General features: G+C 35.1%; 2 protein-coding genes across 4 annotated transcripts in view; both read right to left on the bottom strand.

The window, feature by feature from the left end:
• LOC141394674 (apolipoprotein D-like) overlaps positions 1 to 24,469 on the bottom strand; it is a 31,409-nt gene extending 6,940 nt beyond the window's left edge. The window contains exons 1-6 of one of the 3 annotated variants that reach the window (XM_073969449.1): positions 24,353 to 24,469; positions 24,147 to 24,261; positions 23,947 to 24,077; positions 23,797 to 23,879; positions 4,398 to 4,452; positions 3,189 to 3,232 (exon numbers count right to left, since the gene is read on the bottom strand). In XM_073969449.1, the coding sequence (XP_073825550.1) occupies positions 3,189 to 3,232; positions 4,398 to 4,452; positions 23,797 to 23,879; positions 23,947 to 24,077; positions 24,147 to 24,261; positions 24,353 to 24,360 (436 nt within the window). In that variant the 5' untranslated portion in view covers positions 24,361 to 24,469. The remainder of the gene's footprint in view (positions 1 to 3,188; positions 3,233 to 4,397; positions 4,453 to 23,796; positions 23,880 to 23,946; positions 24,078 to 24,146; positions 24,262 to 24,352) is intronic. The other 2 variants (XM_073969450.1, XM_073969451.1) reach the window with 2 other exon arrangements.
• On the bottom strand, positions 16,123 to 16,736 carry LOC141394675 (apolipoprotein D-like). The gene is made up of 3 exons (XM_073969452.1): positions 16,490 to 16,736; positions 16,300 to 16,430; positions 16,123 to 16,228 (listed from the first exon to the last, which is right to left on the bottom strand). Exons 1-3 carry the CDS (start codon positions 16,616 to 16,618, stop codon positions 16,138 to 16,140), a joined length of 351 nt encoding a protein of 116 aa, XP_073825553.1. The 5' UTR covers positions 16,619 to 16,736; the 3' UTR covers positions 16,123 to 16,137.
• Positions 24,470 to 24,831: the final 362 nt, after the last annotated feature.

The raw sequence follows: 24,831 nt of genomic DNA, 5'->3' as shown, positions 1-24,831 counted from the left end.
ACCCATTTAAAATGTGATCATATCAAATCCAAATATTCTACAAAATTATTTGTCATAAAATGGTACTATAGATCTCAGAATATACCATATCTCTAAATCTTATCTAATTGCCAGGAACACTTAAAAATGAAAAACACGTTTTAGGGTTAAAGTCGAACTTCATCAGACAAAGTCGAACTTCAAAGACAAAAATAATCTTCGTCAAATTTCACTATTGGTCACCAAAGAAATGAAATGTCTATTTATATTGTATATCATAAAAATATCAGTATCAATTTTGCAAAATAAACATGAAAATATTTCCCAATTTTTTGATGAAAAAATGTTCCGTCTTTTTTCGAGTTGATGCATGAAAGTAATATTAAACTTGGTTCTAGGCAAAAAGTGTCAAAATAAGAAAAATTATACACAAAATTTCACTGTGAGATTCAAAATAAACCATTTATCTAGGTATACTATTTCCTTAACAAACTTGGATTATAAATTTGTATAATTAAGATGAAATTATTTGTTTTAATTTTGTACTGTTAATTTTACATAATTCCATACTGGATCAAAATCTAACAAAATCCTTCACTTTTTGGAGATATTGTTAAAAGAAGAAATGTTTCAAATCAAATTTCACTATGAGTCTCTGAATAAAAGAAATCTTTAACCATAACATATAACATTCTTATCAGCCCTTATTTTTGACATAGGGTTTAGGCCATATTTTACGATTTTTATCCAGACTGTGGTTGTGATTGGACACTATAAATATCTTATTAATGGTTTTTCGCTATGAATTTTCCGTAAATGTCACCAAAGCAGGGATTATCCCCATCATTGTACTATTTTGTACCACACCAAATCGTTTATGTGAGAGCCTATATGACAGCTGTGTTTTCACTGGACCATAGTCGTGTGAATTCGTAGCGAAAACCCATAAATGAGATATTTGTAGTGTCAAATCACAACGACGACATGGATAAAAATTTTAAAATATGGCCCTAAAGCCTATATCAAAAATTTGATTTGGAACATTTCTTTTTTTAACAATATCCCCAAAAAGTGAACGATTTTGTAAGATTTTGATCAAGCATGGAATTATGTAAAATCAACAGTCCAAAATTAAAACAAATAAATTCATCCTGAAATATACAAATTTGTAATCCACGGTTTAAATTGCAATTCATAGTGAAATTTTGTGTATAATATTTCTTCTTTTGGCACTTTTTACCTAGAACCAAGTTTCATATTACTTTCGTGCTTCAACTCAAAAAAAAGACGGAAAAAAATTTTATCGATAAATTGGGAAATATTTGCATGGTTATTCAGCAAAATTGATACTGATATTTTCATGATATGTAATATAAATTGACATTTCATTTCTTTGGTGGCCCATAGAGAAATTTGACGAAGATTATTTTTGTCTGTGACGTCATCTCTATAGAATTATGTTTTGTGGGACAGTTTTGGATAAATTCAGATAAAGTCCGACTTTAAACCTAAAACGTGTTTTTAATTTTTAAGGATTCCTGGCGAATAGATAAGATTTACAGATATGGTATATTCTGGGATCTATAATAAAACTTTATGACAAATAATTTTGTAGAATTATTGGATTTGATATGATCACATTTTAAAGTAGTTTTTGAATGATTTTCGAAAAAAGGACCAAAAGGACCCTTTTGATGAACCACATGAAGGTTAAAATTTCTAACAATTCCTTAGTAAAGTTGCCAAAGACACTATATACCTAAAATGCAAGGATACGAAGATATCTTAACTCGAATATTTCGAAAAAAAACTAGAAATGGGCGGAACTTGCCCCTGCTACTTTGGTTACTTTCCGATGTAAACTTTAAAAACGCCGGTACACGTGTCTCATATTTGTAGCTCTACTTTTTTATTCTACTTGGTTTTTCTTGCAATTTTTTTGTTGTCGCACAGTGTTATTCAAAATGAATAACTGATTTGGTATTTAGCCTTCGCTAAAGGTACATAAAAAGTCAAGCAGTATAGGTTCACGTTTTTGTAAAGCCCTCATAAGCGTAGCCACTATTTAAGATTTTTTAAAGATTTTAGTCACATTTTTGGTCGTCATTTGGATTTTTCTGTTCTCAGAAGATAGAAGAAGAAGATTAAAACTTACTCGCATATATCTCCAGGTTTAAGTAAATGCGGTATTTCCCATCTTTTTGTATTTCGAGGGTGTTTTTGTCAAATTTTCGAACCGGGATTGCTGTAATTTAATATTGTGTGTTGCCAGGAGTTCAAAAGCTAAATTTTAAATATTGGTCCATGTTTTGGAAAGCACTACAATGAAGCCCCATATGAGCTCTTTTGAAGGGACCAAATTTAAATGGAAGGTGCTTACACCTGGGAAGTTTTTGCGGATTCTGAAACTATAATGTTCATAGATGAGAAAAATCAAAAAAAAAAATGCCGGAGCGTTTTTTAAATAAATCGCGATTCAAATTGACATTTTTAAGAGTTTTTTAGGTTTTAACGATTTTGCTTGGAAACCGCAAGTCCTATCGAAATGGGACTAAAGTAAATGTTGTAGCTATGAAAATTCTCTACAAGATTGTCTTATATGATATCTTGGTAGTTTTTACCGTTGTTGAGACATAGAAGTTCAAATTAGGACAATGGATTGACTGCATCGCCTCCTTATATTACAATGTTATGCACAAATGAAAACCGCTTGCACCGCTTCCATTTAAATTTGGTTGGGGTATACTAATAATAATAAGAGGAAGAGCTTAATACTTTCATAAATGGTAGGAAACTAATTGTTCTTATTCACTTCAATACAGTTCGTGGTGGAGGGTATACAAAGTTCGGCCCGGCCGAACTTACTTGTTTTAATCATCACTTTGTGCGATCAAAGTGCATGTCGAATTATACATCTGATCTTGTTGTATTGTGCAACAATAACAACTAATATACCAACCACATAGTAGTCTTTACAAATGTGAAAACGCAAACCGGTATTACTTATCGTAAAAGCACCAACAATGAATGGTCAAAACACATTTTAGTTTTATTTTCATTTTCATTCATAGATTTGTCCACTCACTGAACAATCTCAACATTTGTCCACATATGTTTGCATATTTATGTATATTCATTCATACATACTTATGTATGTATGTATATTTGTTTGTGTTTCTTTTTTTTATCATTTTTCCATTCATACTTACGTGCATTAACAAAACCCAATACATCAGTGCATGAATAAACCACATAGTCCGGTCAAAATAGACATGCGTATAAGGGGGAAATAGCAAAAATTCCCACAAAGCTGAATTTTGGTGGAGAGCTAGGGTTGGCCATTAGAAGCTACGTCCTAAAAGTCCCCATCGATCCCATGTGTGCAAAACAAGTTATTCGGGGTCAAAGGTCATTTTTGGAGGCATTATTCAGTTTTTTTAATTTTTCTCAAAAACGGTAATACTAAGCAAAAGCTCGCTAAAGTAAAAGTTGAACATTCAATAATTGTCTACAAGATTGGTCTTTATGATTCTTAAAAAACACTTACCATTTTCGAGATATCGCGATCTAAAGGTCAAATAAAAAATTAGCCGCGTAAGTACATTATGAGGCGAACCGGTTAAAGTAACGACACTATGTGTTAGATACTTCCGTAAGCTTTCGAACGATATCCACTTTGCAGTAATCGATTCCATAGAACCGGGTCTAACCCGGTTTTTAAAATTGGCCTTTCGGGTCTAATAACCGGCGAACCGGATCCGCAACCATTGAAAATTATACATTTCCGTAATCAGCGCAACAAACCCTACCTTCGGACAAAACTTGAAAAAAATCCGAGAGATTTCGTTGGGGTCGTTCCCGTTGGGCTTTCGATTATACATATGGGTTAAATGGGCTATTTTTGCATAAAATGACTCTAACATTGAATAACTCTACTAAACACACTCCGATTTTGTTGGAATTTTTTTTAGAAGATAGCTATAATTTCGCTCTTCAAGAAAATATATATTTTTGGGGGGGACAGACCCGATTACTTCGCTTATTTTAGCCGGTTCGTCTGAATATGTGCATATTTCCCTTATAAGTGCATAAAAATCATGTGTTTTTTAGAACAGCTATATCTCAAGAATGGTTCCTTCTAAGAAAAAAATTATAAGTGTCAAACTTGTAGGTAATTTTTCTGTCTACAATATTTACTTTAGTCACTTTTTGATTAGATCAACCGTTTTCCAAAAATAAATCCGAAAACCTAAAAACCCTTAAATTTTGACCTTTGACCCCGAATAATTTTTTTTGCACACATGGGATCGATGGGGACTTTTAGGACGTTGCTTCTAATGGCAAACCCTAGCTCTCCACCAAAACTCAGCTTTGTGGGAATTTTTGTTATTTCAATGTCTATTTTGACCGGACTAACAGCATAGTTGACATAGTCAGTATCCAATACCCAATAATCTGCTGCACCAATAAATGCTAAAATAGATGAATTAAAAAGTAAACAAAATATTAATTTAAACAATTTACCAGTAAATTAATTTTAGTAGTTCTATTTTTACTCGAATTGTTTATTGTTTTTTTTTACTAACACGTGTGCTAGAATCTAACAAATTAACACACTTTATTTTAAAATGGGAGGTCAAGCAAGCCAAACACATCTTGAGTCATCTTTGTGAATAAATTAAGTGTGTTGATCATAAACACAAGTAGCCAAAGACATTAAATGTAGACTACTAACAAAACAAGTTCAACAACGTGGCTTTGATATGAAATACTATATAAGTGGAGATTAAATTAAGTAAACAAGTGTGTTCAAGAGTACAATAACAAGTGCGGAATGAAATGAGCCACCATCAACTTGTCAAACTTTAGTAGACAATAATTGGTGATCAAAAATCTTCTGATATAGAAGAGTAAATACAAATGACGTAGGAATAAAACTTATGGGTACTTTACACGATATGTTATTTTACATATGTGCTGTCACTTTGCATATACCCTTTGTATATAAAAAGTGACAACCCATATGTAAAAAACATATCGTGTAAAGTACCCATTACCATAATATTTGGGAACATTGACAAATGGGATTACCAAGTTGGACTATAGGAAAAGTTTGGATTTCAATTAATTAACATAATTTCGCATTTGCATTTATCAAAATGAATTGCATATATGGTAAATTTCAAATTTCCTTTTCAATACCATGAAAAAAATTAAATTTTTTTGCGAGCACATCCGCGATTTTTGGTACTTAGGTTAAGAAAAAAATTGTGGTTTCAAATATGTTCGCGTTCACAAAATTGGATGCTGCACCCAAAAGTTATAGGGGGTTTTGTTCCCTTATAAAGAAAAAATATTTAAAAATTCCCTTTGGGTTTTAATGAGAAAATATATGTATAAATCGTTAACAGAATCATATATCTATCCTGATGTTTAAATATTTCTAAATTTGTTTTTATTTTCGCGGAAAATCAAAAAATAATGAAAAAATCTTAGAGTAAATTTAATTTATTCTGACTCAGAGTCCATATAAATCTCAAAAAAATAAATAGAAAATCTCTACAGAATCTAGACAATGCCCAGAAAAATGTGAGACCAACATTTTAAAGATTGGTTTTTAACTTGCATATTGCACCAACAACAAAAGACAAAAACTTATTGTTGGAATATTATTCCAAAAATATATTTTTTGGTTTAATACGAAAAATTGGAGAAACAGTTTTAGGAGTTATTCTACTATTTCGCTAAATTTCCATACAAAGCCTGAAGTATTTTTCTTAAACTTCTTGAAGGAAAATAGTTTGTCATCGTGAAAGTATATTTGCTTAGTGTGATTAGCAATAGAATTAAGAAGTACAGAGTAATATTGAAATTACAATCAAAGAAAAAACATAGAAGTTAAAACCCGTATAATTCGCGAATCCGTTTAAATCAGTTGAGGTGCATGTGCTTTTCGGATACAGGGAGTCCATGTCTATCAATATGCATGGATTTTCCCATGTTTCACTCAGCGGCCAAAGTGTGCCATCAATTTCATCTTACTATTCAAAAAACCTTCAAGTGGGCAAAAAATACGCGATGTACATATAATTATAAGGTGCATCCGATTTCAATGACCGCCTATTAAAAATACGTTAATATAAATTATTTTAGACAGATTCGTCAAGAACTGCGGATGTGCCACCACATTCTATTTACAAATATTGTCAAAATATATTTTTGCAGATTTTCCTACTTTCAAGGTATCTATATCCGGCGTTTTAGTGGATGGATTCGAACGCGGAAGGGCTTATTAGTTCTGGCACGTAAAAAAAACTAAAATCACGCGGGGTTCAGGGGTACCTGTACGACAGTTGTAAATTTTAAAGCCAAAAATAGGTTTTTTTCAGAAAATTTTCGCACCAAATTTTCGCCTTAGGACTCCTATTACTAGGAAGCTGGGCGACGTGGAATCGCAAGTTCTACAATTCTATAACTAGTTTGGATAATTATCTAGTTGCACCCTCTAATTATAACAAAATTTCGAAAAACACTGAAATCAAAACTTCAAAATGTCAGCATCGATTTTTTGCGTGTAAAATTTGTCTTTCAACCCCGCGTCAATTTACTTTTTTTATGCGACAGATCTAATGAGTCCTTCTGCGTTCGAATGTATATAATTAGAATTGTTCCACAAACATCCCATACGGGACAAGGGAGACTTCACTCATATCAATGAGTGCACCCCGATTCATATTAGCTCAATGATATGGGACCTATATTGCCGAGTCCGAACGGCGTGTCTTAAGACACCACTTGTAGAGGAGTTTACATGGCTGAAATACATTACTGAGGGGTATTTTGCCACCGTTGAAATTGATGATGTTGCCTGGCCTGGGAATCGAACCCACGACCATCAGCGTGCAAGGCGGGTGTACATACCATTGCACCACGGTGTCACCTGCGTTCGAATACATCCACTAAAACTGTGAATATAGATACCTTGAAAATAGGAAAATCTGCAAAAATATATTTTGACAAATCCGCGTTACATACCCCGAAAACTTTTACCCCATATCAATGATATGGGGCGTACTGTTTATCGCCGAGTCCGAACGGCTTGTCTTAAGACACCACTTGTAGAGAAGTTTTACATGGCTGAAATTCTCAGGAAATGTCGCGAACAATGCTGAGGGCTATTTTGCCACCGTTGACAATTTTGATGTTGACTGACCGGGGAATCGAACCCACGACCTTCAGCGTGCAAGGCAGGTGTGCATTCCATTGCACTATGGTGGCACCCTTATACGTGATTATAATATTTGCAAAAACGTGTGTCATAAATTACAGAGATACGCGAGTAATATGAGTATTTCATAGTATGGAGTCACATCCGCGGTTCTTGAAGAATCTTTTTGAAATAGGCGTATATTGAAGTGTTTTTGATGGGTGTTACTAAAATCGCATCAAAATCGTATGCACATTGCGCGACTTTTACCCACTAAGTTTTTTTGCATTGTGTGATGCAACTGACGGACACATTGGTCACTGTGTGCACCATCGAAATATGTACAAATATTGAAAGAGATTGATTCGCTGTATCAAAATCGGATGCGCATCAACTGATTTCAACTAATTCGCGAATGACAGGCTTTTTAATTTTCGTATATTTTGAATGATTAATTCGCTATCTTTATAAGTTATCACAGTAAGCATTAAAGATTTCACGATGGTAAACCATATTTCTTGACGAAGTTTTAGCAGTATACAATAACACTGTGCAACAAAATTCAATTTTTTTCAAAATGATGGAAAAACCTGTGTAGATTACACTGTGCAATATTTTTAAGGTGATCTTGTGCAAACAATTCGAACTGAGGATTTTTTGAAAGTACAGACCCAAACGACAAGAAACTCTAGTTGGGTTTTGTTATGGCCCCATCTAAACATGGTTAAATATTGAGTTTTTAAAGAAATTCGGGGCTGTATCTCTGCAACCAATGCGAATCTACTTCTGACCTCTGAAGCAAATTTGTAGATAAGGACAAGAATAAAATATGCGGAGAAATAATAAACTCGAAAAACTACATTTATTGCCTCAAACTTTGAAATATATGCAACAATTCCAAAATTTTTATACATTTCGAATCGCATTTCCAAGACCGTTAATTTTTCTGAATATTTTCTTTTGGAAAAATATTCCCTGGAATGTAGTACACAACTCTTCAGAACATGTCATTGTTGTAAAATGCCTCTATGCCGTTGTTTTCAGTACATTTGTCCACGACGATTAAATAAAAATTTCAATAATGTAGTGAAATCCGATATGCGAGAATAAACTCTTGGCGTGAACTGTGTCTGAAATACGTGTTGTAAAAGATATGAAACAAAATACCGCTGAAACAACATGAAGTAAGCATTTTAGAGTTTCAGAATGTCCAAAAGAATTGTTGAGAACTTTATTTGGTAGATTTTTGCGAAAGGTTACTTGTTTCAACTCCCAATTTCAGCAATTATGTAAAATTTTGTATATTTTTTAGATTTTGGTGCCCTAGATGGAATTTTTCTTATGTGGATTTTTCAAAAGATAAGTTCTACTAGTTTGCTAAAGATAGCAAAACCAAATTCCTATTCGTTTCTGAGATAAAGGCCTGATAAATGCAAAAAAGTGTAGATTTAGCCCGGTTTAGATGAGGCCATAAAATCCGAACTGGATCTGACAGGACAAAACCCTACTAGGGTTTTTTTTGTCTAAATATGTACTTTCAAAACATCCATACTAGAAGTTGTTTGCATTTTCAGTGTTGCATAATGTTATGAAAGTAGAGCTAAAATATGAGACACGTGTATCGGCGTTTTAATGTTCACATCGGAAAGTAACCAAAGTAGGCGGTGCAAGTTATGCCCATTTCTAGTTTTTTCGAAATATTCGACTTAAGATATCTTGGAATCCTTGCATTTTAAGTTTATAGTGTCTTTGGTAACTTTACAGAGAAGGATGTGGTGAATATTTTTGTTAAAAACTTTAACCCTCATGTGGTCCCTCAAAGGGGTCTTGTTGGTCCTTCTTTCGAAAATCTTTCAAAAACTCCTTTAAAATGTGATCATATCCAAACATTCTACAAAGTTGTTCGCCATAAAATTTTACTATAGGTTTCAGAATACACCAAATCTGTAGATCTTATCTAATCGCCAGGAATCTCTAAAAATTGAAAACACGTTGTGGGATTAAAGTCGGACTTCATCTGAGTTTATTCAAAATTGTGCCACAAAACATAACTTTAGAGGGATGACGTCAAAGACAAAAATATTTTTCGTCCAATTTCACTATGGGCCACCAAAGAAATGAAATGTCTAGTTACATTATATATCATGAAAATATCAGTATAAATTTTGCTGAAAAAACATGAAAATATTTCCCAGTTTTTTGATGAAATTTGTTTCCTTCCTATTTCGAGTTTATACATGAAAGTAATATGAAACTTGCTTCTAGGTGAAAAGTGTCAAAAGAAGAAAAATTCTACGCAAAATTTCACTTTGAGTTTCGGAATAAACTATATATCTAGGTATACTACTTTCTTAAGAAAATTAGATTACAAATTTTTATATTTTATGAGTATAAAAACTCCATGCTATGGGTATGTAAAATAAGTTATAATTAGATGTTACTGACTTTAGCATAGTGCATTACTCATAACGAAAACATTTGTTGTATTAACACTTTTATGTTTTAAGATTTAAATTCTTATCTAATCAAAGTCTGAATACCTGTTCGAATATTAATATAAATAATTTTTTGTTTATTTTTTGTTTAATACAAACAATTCTAGAATTGAAATAAACACGCTTATCCGTCACATGGTGTTAAAATTAATTTTTGAAACAAACAAGTATTTATTAATATTGTCTAAAGAGGTAAATGCACTTTAAATAAATTACGACGCGGAATCTTTGTTTATTATTTCTATTATATTTCTTGTTTTAGAATATACGAAACCTTATCTATTTTTAAAAACCTGGGACCAGTAATAATGAGCGTATATACATATATGAAGGTCTTAAAAAACAAGTAAAAAAGTGTCAGTGGGCTTTGCAGACAGAGATATACCATCCGCTTGTGAGAATTTAGACATCTATGGACAGATAGAACACCGGCTACTCAACCGATATTATTTTCCCCAAGAATTATTTATTTAAAGGGGTTCTCAGAATTTTGTGGCCTTGAATGATGTTGCCGATTTAAATATCGAGACTACTTAGTTTTTTATCTTAACGTTTGTGGACGTTCTGAATAAATTCTATTTTGCTATTAAGTTCGATTTGGATTAAAGCGTAAAAGTTTTGAACTTTTGCTGAGTAGGTTCCTGAAGGAATGAAGTTGGAAAATTCATAATTCTTATTTTGGGATTCATTCCCTTCTTACTTATCGTGCCTACAAGCATTATAAGCAGGTCACAGCAGTATTTAGAGATATTAGACCATTATGCCAGGAAGCATGGAAAATATCGTTGAAAACAGGATCACCAGCAGTACCTTTGTTGAACTTTTGTAAAGATGTTGTCCGACATAGACCGTCTGGGAGGTTGACTTACATTTGGAAGAAATTTTACGATGTGCAAAGTTTCGCTCAAATCGTATACTCATTTCGTAAGTTATCGTACTCACCAGTCATTATACCCTACACCACACTGTGGTAAGGGGTATTATGTCTTTGTGCACTTGTATGTAAAATGCACAAGGAAACGGGAAAACCCATAGTTCCTTTTGGGTATATACATAAAATCCCTTTCTGAGTCGATTTATGCATGTCCGTCCGTTCGCAACGTACAGGTCGTATTTATTGTCGGATTCAGTTGAAAATTGGGGGATATCATTGTTTTTGTTATAGGAAGAATGCTATTGCTAGATTTGAATATAGCTCCCATAAATATTTTCGGCCGATTTCACTTATTTCCTGCACCAAACACGCTATATATGTCCGATTTCGATGAAATTTGGAATGTAAGACTGAATTAGTTCTAGAAATAAATGTGCGATATCATATCGAAATCGGTTCAGATTTGGCTATAGTTCAGAAATATATGTTCGGCCGATTTGAGGTATTTGATGCACAAAACACGCTATATATCTGTCCAATTTCGAACCCACACAACCACTCTTCTGGCATATCGGCTGTGGAGCGGCTTCTCTGTCATCGAACTTTTTTTCTTTCAAATGTAATTTTTTACAACAACAATGGATATTTGCCCATTTAGTTGTGCTTTCATGACAAACGCTTAACTCTGCCTTTGAAAGTAATTAGTTTGGATCTGAACGCTAACACGCCGTGACAACACCTTATTTCTTGTGTTTTTCAAGGACGTGTGTTCAAACCCCAGCCTGGCTCAGCTGATTTTATTTGTTTGAAAATTTTGCATATTAGGGCTACCACCATAATATGGAGGGTATAATTAAATTTGTCATTCCGTTTCTAACACATCGAAATACCTATGGTAGACCCTATGAAGTATATATATTCTTGATCAGGGTAAAAATCTAAGTCAATATAACGATGTTCGTCTGTCCGTCCGTCCGTCCGTCTGTTGAAATCAAAATACAGCTCACAATTTTTAAAAGAGAGTTTTGTAATTTGGTATAGTAGTTTTCATTAGGTTAGGTTAGGTTGATAAGAGGGGTGATCCTAGATCACCACATGCCCATGTGGACATACACTTAAGCCATAAGTAGGCCTGTTGTGCGCTCTAATTTTGGGTTATGGAGGATTATCTTTTTTTGACTTAGTCTAGGATCTCTGTCCTATTTACATAGTCTCTGATCTTTTTGAACTCGATTGTCTTAATTTGGTCGAGTCCTGGTATAATGTCATTCATTAGTAACTGGGTTCTCAGATTTGTGAAGGCTTGACAATGGCAGAGGTAATGTTCCAACGTTTCGTCGTCCTCTCGGCATGCTCTGCATTCACTGTTTTCTGCACAACCTATTTTGTGCAGATGCGCTTTTAGACCTAGGTGACCTGTAAGGATCCCTGTCAGTCTACTAATATCTTTTTTACTTAGTAAAAGTAATTCTTTTGTTTTGTCTTCGTCTGGGTTTCCCCATAGGATTTTTGTGTTTTTTCCCTTCTCTTCTCTACTCCAGAGGGATACATGTGCATTGTTTGCCCATGTCTTTAGTTCTAGTCGCGTAGCTTTAAACGGCTTAGCATTTTCTAGACTTACCGTGGGTTGCTCCTGGGCTTGTTTTGTCAAGGAGTTTGCTATTTCATTACCCCTAATCCCGGTATGCCCTGGTACCCATATAATGTTTACCTTACCGTGTTGGGAGTAATTATTTATAGATTTAATACATTCCAAGACAGTTCTAGATTTCACTGTCTTGGTTGATATAGCTCTAATGGCTGCTTTGCTATCCGTAAGGATATTTAGAGTGGTAGGCCTTGTGTGAGTATCAAACCAAAGCAGACACTCTGTTATCGCCCGGAGTTCCGCCTGCAGGATCGTGTTATGATCCGGCAGACGGAGGGAGATTTCCGTTTCCGGTTCCATTATATAAAGACCCAGTCCGGTTCTCCAGTTGCAAATGTTTTGAGCAGCACTGTACATAAAATCCCTTTTCTGAGTCGATTATGCATGTCCGTCCGTTCGCAACGTACAGGTCGTATTTATTGTCCGATTCAGTTGAAAATTGGGGGATATCATTTTTTTAGTTATAGGAAGAATGCTATTGCTTTTGGTGAAAATCGGTTCAGATTTGAATATAGCTCCCATAAATATTTTCCGCCGATTTCACTTATTTGCTGCACCAAACACGCTATATATGTCCGATTTCGATGAAATTTGGAATGTAAGACTGAATTAGTTCAATAATAAATGTGCGAAATCATATCGAAATCGGTTCAGATTTGGCTATAGTTCCGAAATATATGTTCGGCCGATTTGAGGTATTTGATGCACAAAACACCCTATATATCTGTCCAATTTCGAACCCACACAACCACCACTATGTGACATGCATGTTTCGCCTTTGGTAAAGGCTCTTCAGACATATCGGCTGTGGAGCGGCTTCTTTGTCATCGAACTTTTCTTCTTTCAAATGTAATTTTTTACAACAACAATGGATATTTGCCCATTTAGTTGTACTTTCATGACAAACGCTTAACTCTACCTTTGAAAGTAATTAGTTTGGATCTGAACGTTAACACGCCGTGACAACACCTTTTTTCTTGTATTTTTCAAGGACGTGTGTTCAAACACCAGCTTGGCTCAGCTGATTTTATTTGTTTGCATATTAGGGCTACCATCATAATATGGAGGGTATAATTAAATTTGTCATTCCGTTTGTAGCACATCGAAATGTCCATGGTAGACCCTATGAAGTATATATATTCTTGATCAGGGTAAAAATCTAAGTCAATATAACGATGTTCGTCTATCCGTCCGTCCGTCTGTTGAAATCAAAATACAGCTCGCAATTTTTAAGATAGAGCTTTGTAATTTAGTATAGAAGTTTCCATTACGCCTAGGATGTTTGGTATTGAAAATGGGCTATATCGATCCACGTTTTCATATAGCCCCCATAGAACTGTACCATCCGATTTTCGGTATTTTGCAGGTTTCAGCCTCATTATCACTCCGAAATGGCAGAAATTTGGTACTTACTCTTTGTTGGGGGGTACACAACTTTCCATCTGAAATTTGTCGGTATAGGTCCAAATTTTCAAATAGCCCCCATAGAACGGTACCTCCCGATTTTCGGTCTTTTGAAGGTTGTGGCCTCAATATTCCTCAGAAAAGGCTGAAATTTGTTATTTAGTCTTCGTGGGGGGTATTAAACTTTCCCCCAGAAATTTGTCGGTACAGTTCCACGTCTGAGAATAGCCCCCATAGAACGGTACTTCCATATTTCCCGTATTTTGAAGGTCGTAGCCTCAATATTCCAGCGAAATGGCTGAAATTTGCTGTTTGGTCTTCACTTGGAATATTAAACGTTCCATATGAAATTTGTCGGTATAGGTCCACGCGTTAGCCAGCCAGACGGGTAGACGAACGGGCATGGTAAAATCGACTCCAAATTGTGTGAAACGTATTTCGTTGAAACAAACTAGAGTCTAAAACAATTATTTCGATGAGGTACATTTCGGCTTTATGAAAGTTATATGGGCAATATTATTGAACATAACATCGTTGAAGTCAAGGTTTACCCCTTTATAACTCGCGAATAGTGGTTGTATATTGTACAATTTAAATGGTTTTGGATAAAATGGAATGTTTTTAGAATTGGCAAAAAATATTGTCCTTAAAAGATAATTTGCGTGGAAGCTGTGGCTACATTTATGTTAAAAAATGGGTAAAAATGGGTTGAAGCCAACGTGACTTTTTTTGTTTTCTCTCGATTTGTGATTAAACCACATTTTCCAGATTTTCCTGTCAAAGTGAAAGTAGAAGCCAACTAAATAAGGATCATCCCACCAATATATATCTTTTCAAAATTTGATCTGTGTCTACCATTAAATAATGCTGACATTTTGAAGCCAGATTTTAAGTGTTTTTTGAAATTTTCTTCTAATTTCGTTCCGCAAACAAGGTTTTCAAAAAATCATATATAGCAAAGAAGAACTCACGATTCTGATTTATTTGATATATGTGTCGTGAATGTAGCCTACACAGCTTCAGAGAAATCTGTATCCAAATACGAAAATTTTGTGCGAACAAATTTCTAAAAATCATATATTTCGGGTCTAATTTGTAGATTTGGCATTCGATTTACTAGTGCATGATTGCAAATTTTGGATTTTTACTTTGCGGATCTAATAAATCATTACTTGTTAAAATCCATCTACTAAAACGCGAGATAGGAGAAATTCCAAGGTAGGAAAATCACCTAATATTGTTTTTAAAAATATCTCGCATTTTATGGCGTGTTCTGTGAGCCGCTTGCACTGCTATGAAAAAACTAGTGCAGCATCTTTCTTTTTGCGGAAACAGAGATTTAAAAACTTCACTGATAAGCGAACTACATTCATTTTATCAAAAAATAGTGTGTGATGCTACATCCACGGTTCTTGACTGATTGCCTTGAAATAGGTATATATCGATGCAGATTTTCATGGTACACTAAAACCGGATGCGGAACGAAATTGTATGAACTTTGCGCAAATTAGCGATGTTTTATAGGTTTTTTAATGCTGAGATGCAGCTGATGCTACATCTTAGCGTCCAAATTATATTTCGAAAAATATATACAAATTAAAAGATATGGTCTTGCTGTACATGAAAATCACATGCGGACAAAACGATTTTGATAATTACGCGATTTACACATATTTTAATAATGCATATAAGTTAATGCGGTTTATTTGAACTCTATTCCGTTAAGGAAGTCTAATGATTTATTTCAACAACCCGATAACTTTCATCAATGGTAAAACTTCTATGTGAATGTAGATAAAACTAAATCCGCCCATTTTCTTGGGAGTTTCAAGAAAAATAAAAGAAGTACTCCTATAGAATTTTCCAATATTTTCAACTCTAAAATGCATGTGAAAACTATTATTCCAAACCAACATTTGTTTTTTGTAACACAAATATGTGCTTATTTTGGCTATAATAAATATCCTAACTACTATCCCCATGATTATACGTTTGGTCTCATTTTTACTTACTTTTTTGTATTTTTTGACGGGTAAATGGACCTATTTTTTCAAAAAGTTCGGATTACATTTAAAATTTTGTAAATTTTTTGTAAATTCCGAGAATGCTGAGTAACATTTTACAAATATTATGCAATCTACTAAACCACGTCACTTCGTGATAACTTTTTAGTGACAATTGCGTTCAACAAAATAATAAGCGTTTTTATAATATTTTTTTCTTGTACTGGGGAAATTTTTCTTAACCTATGTACCAAAAATCGCTAATGTAGCGCGAAAAAAATTAAATTTTTTGGAAATGGAATATGAAATAATTGGCAACATTTCCCATATACCCTCTATAGCCTAAAGGCTAAGAAAGTAGTTGAATCGGTAGAAATTTTTTCGAACAAGAAAAAATCTGGATACAGATTATCAGAAATCAAAGTCAATTTTACGTCAAACGCAATGGAATTCCAAACTAAAAAAAAACTGAGGATTTATTGCTAAAAAATAAGCAAGGCGACATTATAAAAACTGCGGAATATGCTCTACTTACCAGGCATGCTACTAAATCGAACTTTTAGTTTACCAGGACCAGCGAGCTTAGCTGTGCCTCTAATATCATTTGGTTTGCCAGTTCTACAAAAAGTAATGGAATTCATAAACTACTAATTTGTTTCTATGTGAAAACACACACAATGTCAGCTTACACTTCATTTATGTTGAAATTATATATACCGATGTCACCATTTTGTAATAGACCATAATTCGCATAAATGCATTTGCCGCCTTTTTCGAAAACATTCGGATATTTTGCATATTCATACCAACGACCCAAGTACTAAAAATTAATACAAATGCTTTATTAGTGGACCAGTATACAGACCACAAAAGAATTACCCGCTTTGCATTGAAATGTTTAACCGTTGGGATATTTCTATTACATATGCCACTACTTATGACTTCAGATAAGCTCAACTGAATTAGGCATGTTAGAATAAAAACTTGTTTGAAATCGAATGTGTACATGTCTTTTTTAACAATTGATTTAATTTGTTAACAAATTTTAGTAAAGCTTTTTTACTGTTGTGTTTTGCGTTCAGATAAAATATAACGATGCTTTCCTACGGGAATTAATGAAACTGCTAATCTACCTTCATATTTGCTTTATTTTATAAGCAGAAATAGCCTAATATAAAAATACGAATAACAAATTGCTTTATATTAACAAGAGAATACACTTTGAGATCTTTATTTGAAATTATTATGGAGATAGATTGTTCTGTCGCGACGATGCTTATGACAGTCACCTACTAAAATAAAGAGAATAATTTATTAACTGGTTTGCAATTCGTTTCGAGATATTAAGACTCTCAGAAAAAAGGAATTGGGTTTTCAGTACTGTCTTATTGCAAACGAATTTATCTGGGTGTCAAAAATATATCTAAGAGATATATCCACTAGGGCGCATAGTGCGAAATATGGGAACTTTATTGGAACTTTACTCAAAAATTAAAGCACATAGAACTAATGAGATTCTTGTTGAATTCCATGACAAATGTCTCATACTCAGTTTTGCGATTTACACCGCGAAACAACTAGAAATGCACTTAAAGTTACACTTTTGTTTTACAATATATATTTTCCTTAAAATTGCTTTAAGATTTGCTTAATTAATAGATTGATGCAAACAAATGGTAAGATAGTTGACTATTATTTTTTGTCGCTGTTATAATTTTTTGACAATTTTTTTAATTATTTGGCGTTTATAGAGTTGTAATATCTAATTCAGTTTGGTTGCTACTCGTTCCCCAAAAACGTGCTTTTTAAAAGTCTACCAAAAACTTTTTTATAATCATTACAGGTTTTTAAATAAGTTGTGGTGAGTTGCAGAATAAATCGCACATTTTCTGAGAGGTAGGGTATTTTTCTTTGGGCAAACCAAAAAATAGCTGCAGGTTAGCGCAGGTTTGAGAGATATGCGACTTTTTCAAAAGGTCATTGGAATATTCATATATCTATATTTTTGAAAATTTGATAGAAGAACCGACATTAGACGTGATTGTTGGTTTCATTTATGCCACTAATACTAAGAAATTTAGCTTTTTATAGCTTGAAGACTATTCTTGCTAATTTCATTTCAGAAAAAAATATAAAATAGAAAAAATGGTCAAAGCAGTTTTTGCAGGACATCGTAAAGACATTTTTATACCCTCCACCATATGGAGGGTATAATTAAATTTGTCATTCCGTTTGTAACACATCGAAATATTCGTCGGAGACCCTATAAAGTATACATATTATTGATCAGCATAAAATTCTATGTCGATTTGACCATATTCGTCTGTCCGTCCGTCCGTCTGTCTGTTGAAATCAAGATACAGCTAGCAATTTTAAAGGTATAGAGTCAATATTTGGTACAGAAGTTTTTATTACTTGCAGGATGGTTGGTATTGAAAATGGGGTATATCGGTCCACGTTTTGATATAGCCCCCATAGAACGGTACCTCCCGATTTTCGGTATTTTTAAGGTTTTAGCTTCATTATCCAACCAAAATGGCTGAAATTTGATATGTAGTCTTCTTTAGGGGTATAAAATTTTCCCTCAGAATTTCGGCGGTATCGGTCCACACCTTCATATAGCACCCATAGAACGGTACCTCCCGATTTTCGGTATTTTTAAGGTTTTAGCTTCATTATCCCACCAAAATGGCTGAAAGTTGGTACGTAGTCTTCTTTAGGGAATTTTGTCGGTATCGGTCCACACCTTCATATAGCCCCCATAGAACGGTACCTCCCGATTTTCGGTATTTTTAAGGTTTTAGCTTCATTATCCAACCAAAATGGCTGAAATTTGATATGTAGTCTTCTTTAGGGGTATAAAATTTTCCCTCAGAATTTTGGCGGTATCGGTCCACACCTTCATATAGCCCCCATAGAACGGTACCTCCCGATTTTCGGTATTTTTAAGGTTTTAGCTTCATTATCCCACCAAAATGGCTGAAAGTTGGTACGTAGTCTTCTTTAGGGAATTTTGTCGGTATCGGTCCACACCTTCATATAGCCCCCATAGAACGGTACCTCCCGATTTTCGGTATTTTTAAGGTTTTAGCTTCATCATCCTACCAAAATGGCTGAAATTTGGTACGTAGTCTTCTTTGGGGGTACAAAACTTTACCCCAGAATTTTGTCGGTATCGGTCCACACCTTCATATGGCCCCCATAGAACGGTACCTCCCGATTTTTCGTATTTTGAAGGTTTTGTCTTCAATATTCTACCAAAATGGCTGAAATTTGGTATTTAGTCTTCAATGTGATATAAAACTGTTCGCCAGAAATATGTCTGTACAGGTCCACGCCTTCATATAGCCCCCATGGAAACGTACCTCCCGATTTTCGGTATTTTGAACGTTGTGGCCTCAATATTCCACCGAAACGGCTAAAATTTGGTATTTAGACTTCGTTGGGGGTACTCAAACTTCTCCTTTAAATTTGTCGGTATAGGTCCACGCCTTCATATAGCCCCCATGGAAAGGTACCTCCCGATTTTTCGTATTTTGAAGGTTTTGTCTTCAATATTCTACCAAAATGGCTGAAATTTGGTATTTAGTCTTCAATGTGATATAAAACTGTTCGCCAGAAATATGTCTGTACAGGTCCACGCTTTCATATTGCCCCATTTCTGACTAAAATTCGTAGGTATAGGTCCACGTTTCGATATAGCCCCCATAGAACGGTACCTCCGCATTTTCGTAATACTGAAGATTGTGACGTCTATATCCAACCGAAATGGCTGAAATTCGTTATTTCGTCTTCCAAGAGTTATAAAATATTCCAGAAAAGTATTATCAGTATATGTACACGTCTTCCTATATCCCCATAGAAGCTCACTTCTTGATTTTCAGTATTTTTTAGTTTTAGCCACATTTTCTTACCGTAATATAGGAAATTTGGTATTTAGTCTTCTTTGAGCCTAAAAACTTTTCGTCAGAAATTTGTCGGTATAGATCGACGTTTTGAAATAGCCCCCATAGAATGGTGCCTCACATTGTTTTACCGAAAATGCTGAAATTTAGTATTAAGTCTTCTTCATACACGAAAGGAAACTAATTATTCCATTTTACTTCAATACAACTTGTGGTGGAGGGTATAAAAAGTTCGGCCCGGCCGAAATTAACGCCGTTCTTACTTGTTTAAGTATGTTATATCTCCAAAACTAGCGAACCGATTGTCACAAAATTTTGTGGAATGTACTGTGGTACTGTAGGCATTATTAAGAAAAACGACATATTGACATATTTCCTTAAATGGTGAGACGTAGGGTAAAAGCTCCTATGGACCCATCAGCCAAGAAAAAATAAAAACAAATACGTCTCAATAAGGGGGAGAATTTAGCTTAACCATTTTTTTTTTAAATTGTATTATTAGATAGCTTTAGGACAGGCAGGATCAAAAAGAGAACGGAGAAAATGTGAATGTATTCAAAATATTGGCAACTTATAACAGTGTGTTAGTAAGTTTGTATTCACGCAAGCTGTAAAACAATAACAAATCAAAACATTTGTTCTCTTTTGTACGCTCTTTCTGTGCATTCGCGTCGTGTGCGTGTAAATTGCCGAAAATCATCGGCACCGCCGTGCCAAATGTGACCATGCTTGCTTTAGGACGATTATAAAACCTAAAAAGCACCAATGGGCAAAAAAATTCGACAATGTCCGTAAGACAAAAGAAAGGTTGCAGACAAAATCTGTTGATAAATTTAAAATCCTCCTCGGTTTGACAATGGACCCGAAGAAATCGTGGAAGCAATGCAAGTTTAATGGGAAAAAGGCTCTTCACTTGCATTTGAAAAATCAAAGTTCGATGCCAAGCTTAGTCTCTTAATTACAATAACTACGGTATAAGTATAACTTTCGAAGCATTGCCAGAGAAGCCATTCCACACCCGATATGTCTGCTGAGTTGCGTAACTAACAGCGAAACCGGTCACATAATTTAGTCGTTGTGTGGGTTCGAATATGACCGTTGTCCTGCCCATGACATTAAAATTGTTCTAGGCGATTTTAATGCCAAAATTGGAAAGGAGAATATCTTTGGACAAACAGTTGGGAAATTCAGTCTACATAGTGAAACATCAGACAATGGAATGAGGCTGATAGACTTCGCAGCGGCGAAAAACATGGTAGTTAGCAGTACCAGATTTAAGCATCTCGATATTCATAAGGGCACTTGGCTGTCTCCAGACCAAAGAACAATAAATCAAATTGATCACGTTGTGATAGATGGAAGACATTCATCGAGCGTGTTGGATGTACGATCGTTCCGAGGAGCAAACATAGATTCGGACCATTACCTCGTTGCAGCAAAGGTACGTACCCGTCTAAACGTTGCAAATAAAGCACGGACAGACACAACACGAAAGTTGGACATCGCCAAGCTGCAAACACAACAGATAGCCACAGCATATTCCACTCAACTGACCCAATTGCTTAATGATAGCGCTTCTCGTCCCGATAACATATCAGCACAATGGCAAAATATTGCCCACTCCATGCAAACAGCCGCAAAATCAGTACTTGGATACCAGAGACCTCCACCAAAGAATCCGTGGTATGACCAGGAGTGCCGTGCTGCTACCGAAGAAAAAAATGCGGCATATAGGGCTACTTTACAATCAGTAGCAACGCGTAGCGCACGAGAGAGGTATCGGGAGAAAAGGAGAGAGGAGAAACGTCTTTTCCGCAGGAAAAAGAGAGAAATGGAAAAGAGGGAGTGTGAACAAATGGAGATGTACAGGAGACAGAACGAAGTCCGAAAATTCTACCAAAGAGTGAAGCATCAAACTGATGGCTTTGGTACAGGAATATCCTCCTGTAGAGATCAACAAGGTAATTTGGTAACTGATACAGATAGTGTGCTCAGGATATGGAAAGAACATTTTTCCAAACTGTTGGTATCCGATAGCAGTGAAGACGGCGAAGATACCACAGATCCAATCCCAGATGATGGTATTGAATGTATACAGCCCAGCCAAGATGAGGTAAGGACAGCAATAAACCGGCTGAAGAATAATAAGGCGGCAGGAGCAGATGGCCTACCAGCCGAGCTGTTCAAAACCGGAGGCGACACGCTGATAAGGTGTATGCATCAGCTAGTTAGCACCATCTGGCAGGAAGAACGCGTACCCGACGATTGGAACGTGAGCATCCTATGTCCAGTCCACAAGAAGGGTGATAAGACTGTGTGCTCCAATTATAGGGGCATAAGTCTGCTCCCTATTGCATATAAGATAGTATCTGGCATATTGTGTGAGAGACTAAAGCCTATGGTCAATGAAATTATTGGACCCTATCAGTGCGGCTTTAGACCTGGCAAATCCACCATTGACCAGATATTTACCTTGAGACAAATCCTGGAAAAGACCCAAGAAATGCAGATCGACACCTTCCATCTTTTCGTCGATTATAAAGCAGCATTCGACAGCCCTATACGTTCAAAGGTGTTCCAAGCCATGTCTGATTTTGGTATTCCTGCAAAGCTCATTCGACTTTGTAGAATGACACTAACTGAGACGAGATCCTCAGTTAAAATTGGAAAGAACCTCTCCGAAGAGTTTACTACCAAAAGAGGTTTCAGACAAGGAGACGGCCTGTCGTGTGATCTATTCAACATCCTGCTGGAAAAGGTCATACGAGACGCGAAGGTCAAAAGAAATGGAACGATATACACGAACAGCCACATGTTACTGGCTTATGCCGACGACATTGACATCATGGGTCGATCGGTAAAGGAAGTAACTGACACCTTTGCAAAAGTCGAAAGAGAATCTGCTAAAGTTGGTCTGGCAGTAAACGGCGTAAAAACCAAGTTGATGGTATCGACGCGTAATATGTCCATAAACACCGCACCATCTGTGAATGTTGGTACCTATAATTTTGAGGTAGTAAAGGACTTCGTCTACCTCGGCACCGCCATAAACACAACAAATAACATCAGTTGTGAAATACGAAGAAGAATAGTGTTGGCTAACAGATGCTACTTTGGGCTGAGTAAGCAGTTTAGGAATAAAGCCACCTCTCGTCAAACAAAAATAACACTGTACAAAACACTGATACTACCCGTGCTAATGTATGGTTCCGAAGCATGGGTACTTGCTCAAGCAGATAAGGCAGTGCTTTGTGTGTTTGAGAGAAAAATTCTTCGAAAGATCTACGGGCCAATCTGTGTTGACGGCGAATATCGGCGTCGTATGAACATCGAGCTGTATCAACTATACAATGACATCAATATAGTTGAACGAATCGAGATACAACGATTGCGATGGCTAGGCCATGTTATAAGAATGAGTGATGATGAACCCGCTAAAAAGGCGTATAAATACGGGCCGCATGGAGGTTCTCGCAGATCTGGAAGGCCAAAGCTTCGTTGGAGCGAACAAGTGAAACGAGATATCACAAAGCTACATATCCCAGATTGGGAAAATACAGCAGCAAACAGAGAGGATTGGAGATTTTTTCTTAGTTCGGCTTATGGAACAAATGTTCTGTAAAAGGCCAGCTAAGTAAGTAAGTAAGTGGGTTCGAATCCTCGCCTAGCTTTTTCACTTGCAAAAACAAATCTTCCATCATTAAGCTCAACTCCAAAGAGAAAAATTACTAAAACAATGTTGATGTGTGATTCTGAAGCCTTGGCGCAAGCACTCAAGCGAATGGAGCGTTACAGATTTAATAACTAATTATATAGATATATGGACCATTCTTCCTACAAGAAGAAAGTGAGATAGATATATGTGTCCACTTTTATCCACACTTTTGTTACTCAAACAGACTTTTCTTTCTTTAAGCAACTTTAGGATATATTTCATAAACAACTATACTCTTGATATACATCTTGTGCCCACTTACTGGTGTGTAGTATGAAATTTACTTTATAATAATAATAAATGTTCCACAAACATCCCAATTGGGACGTAGTGAGTGCACCCTGATTCATATTAATCTCAATGATATTGGACCTACAGTGTATCGCCGAGTCCGAACGGCGTGTCCTAAGACACCACTTGTAGAGAAGTTTTACATGGCTGAAATACTCAGGAAATGTCGCCCACATTATTGAGGGGTATTTTGCCACCATTGAAATTTTGATGTAGTAGATTAGTAGATTCTTGCAGGTCCTGGAACAGAGCAAATATTTGTTATTTTTACTTACCCGGCATATTATTAAATCTAACTTTTAGCTTGGCAGGACCAACAAGCTTAGCATTTCCCAATATATCATTCGGGCGACCAGTTCTAAAATAAATTTCACAATTTTTAGCACTTTGATTTGCTTGTTAACTACCACTTCTTCCAAACTTACAATTCATTTACGTTATAATTATAAACGCTAATATCACCATTTTTCTGCATGCCATATTCCGCATAAATGCATTTACCGCCCAATTCAAAGATAAATGGATATTTTTGCTGTTCATACCAACGTCCCAAATACTGCAGAAAAACAATTCAACTTGTTAATAATTGTTCAAGTTTTAATTTAATCTTCATGGAAAAAATTACCCGATTAGCATCGAAATTTTGTACTGTCGGTATGTTTCTATTGCACATGCCTTGATTCAAAACTTGAGCTAGGCCCAGTTCAATTAGGCAGATTAAAATGATAATTTGTTTTAAGCTAAAAAAAAAATAAACATTATTATACTAAACACTTCTGTAATTCTTTTTGAATGAATAAATCTCAAGTGAGAATTTGTTAAAAACAACACCTTTTCATTTTATTCGTTGTACGTTGTTTGATGCGACACGTATCTACTTGCGATTGTAAAGCAACTGTTTTGTCTTACACCACTTTAAAGCTACTGACAATTTCTGTAAACATTTACTTTGATTTTGTAGCAAAAAAAAAAGAAAAAACACATGTCAATTGTTTACATAACGCAATTCTGAACAGTTAAACTACGAACTAAGTTTGTGACTCGGCAATATTTTTCCAGTAGCTGTTGAACCCCAATAAAAATTAGAAAAAAAATGTTTTATAAATGTAAATCAAATTACTTTCTTTTAAATTGTATCAGATTTATAACATTGTAAAAATGTATAATTTTGTCTATTTTAAGTAAGGAAATTTTATATGGCAAATAAATTCACAACACAATAAATTTTATAGTAGCCAAGGGCATACCTAAAGAGTTAGAAATGAAAGCGAGTAAAAAATCGTTAAGTTCTGCCGGGCCGAACTTGTTAT

The sequence above is a fragment of the Musca autumnalis genome, unplaced genomic scaffold, assembly GCF_047663935.1.
Source record: "Musca autumnalis isolate F117 unplaced genomic scaffold, ASM4766393v1 scaffold_2, whole genome shotgun sequence".
Taxonomy (NCBI): Eukaryota; Metazoa; Arthropoda; class Insecta; order Diptera; family Muscidae; genus Musca; species Musca autumnalis.
Note: the sequence above shows the minus strand (reverse complement) of the source record. Positions and strands in the feature narration are given on the sequence as shown.

What these genes read in the sequence shown, in the direction of transcription:
- LOC141394675 (XM_073969452.1), bottom strand. Translation starts at nt 16,618, where the DNA reads ATGTACACATTCGATTTCAAACAAGTTTTTATTCTAACATGCCTAATT. An exon ending in AACATTTCAATGCAAAGCGG is followed by an intron (nt 16,431 to 16,489) that starts GTAATTCTTTTG and finishes ATTAATTTTTAG; the next exon opens with TACTTGGGTCGTTGGTATGA. An exon ending in AATTTCAACATAAATGAAGT is followed by an intron (nt 16,229 to 16,299) that starts GTAAGCTGACAT and finishes TACTTTTTGTAG; the next exon opens with AACTGGCAAACCAAATGATA.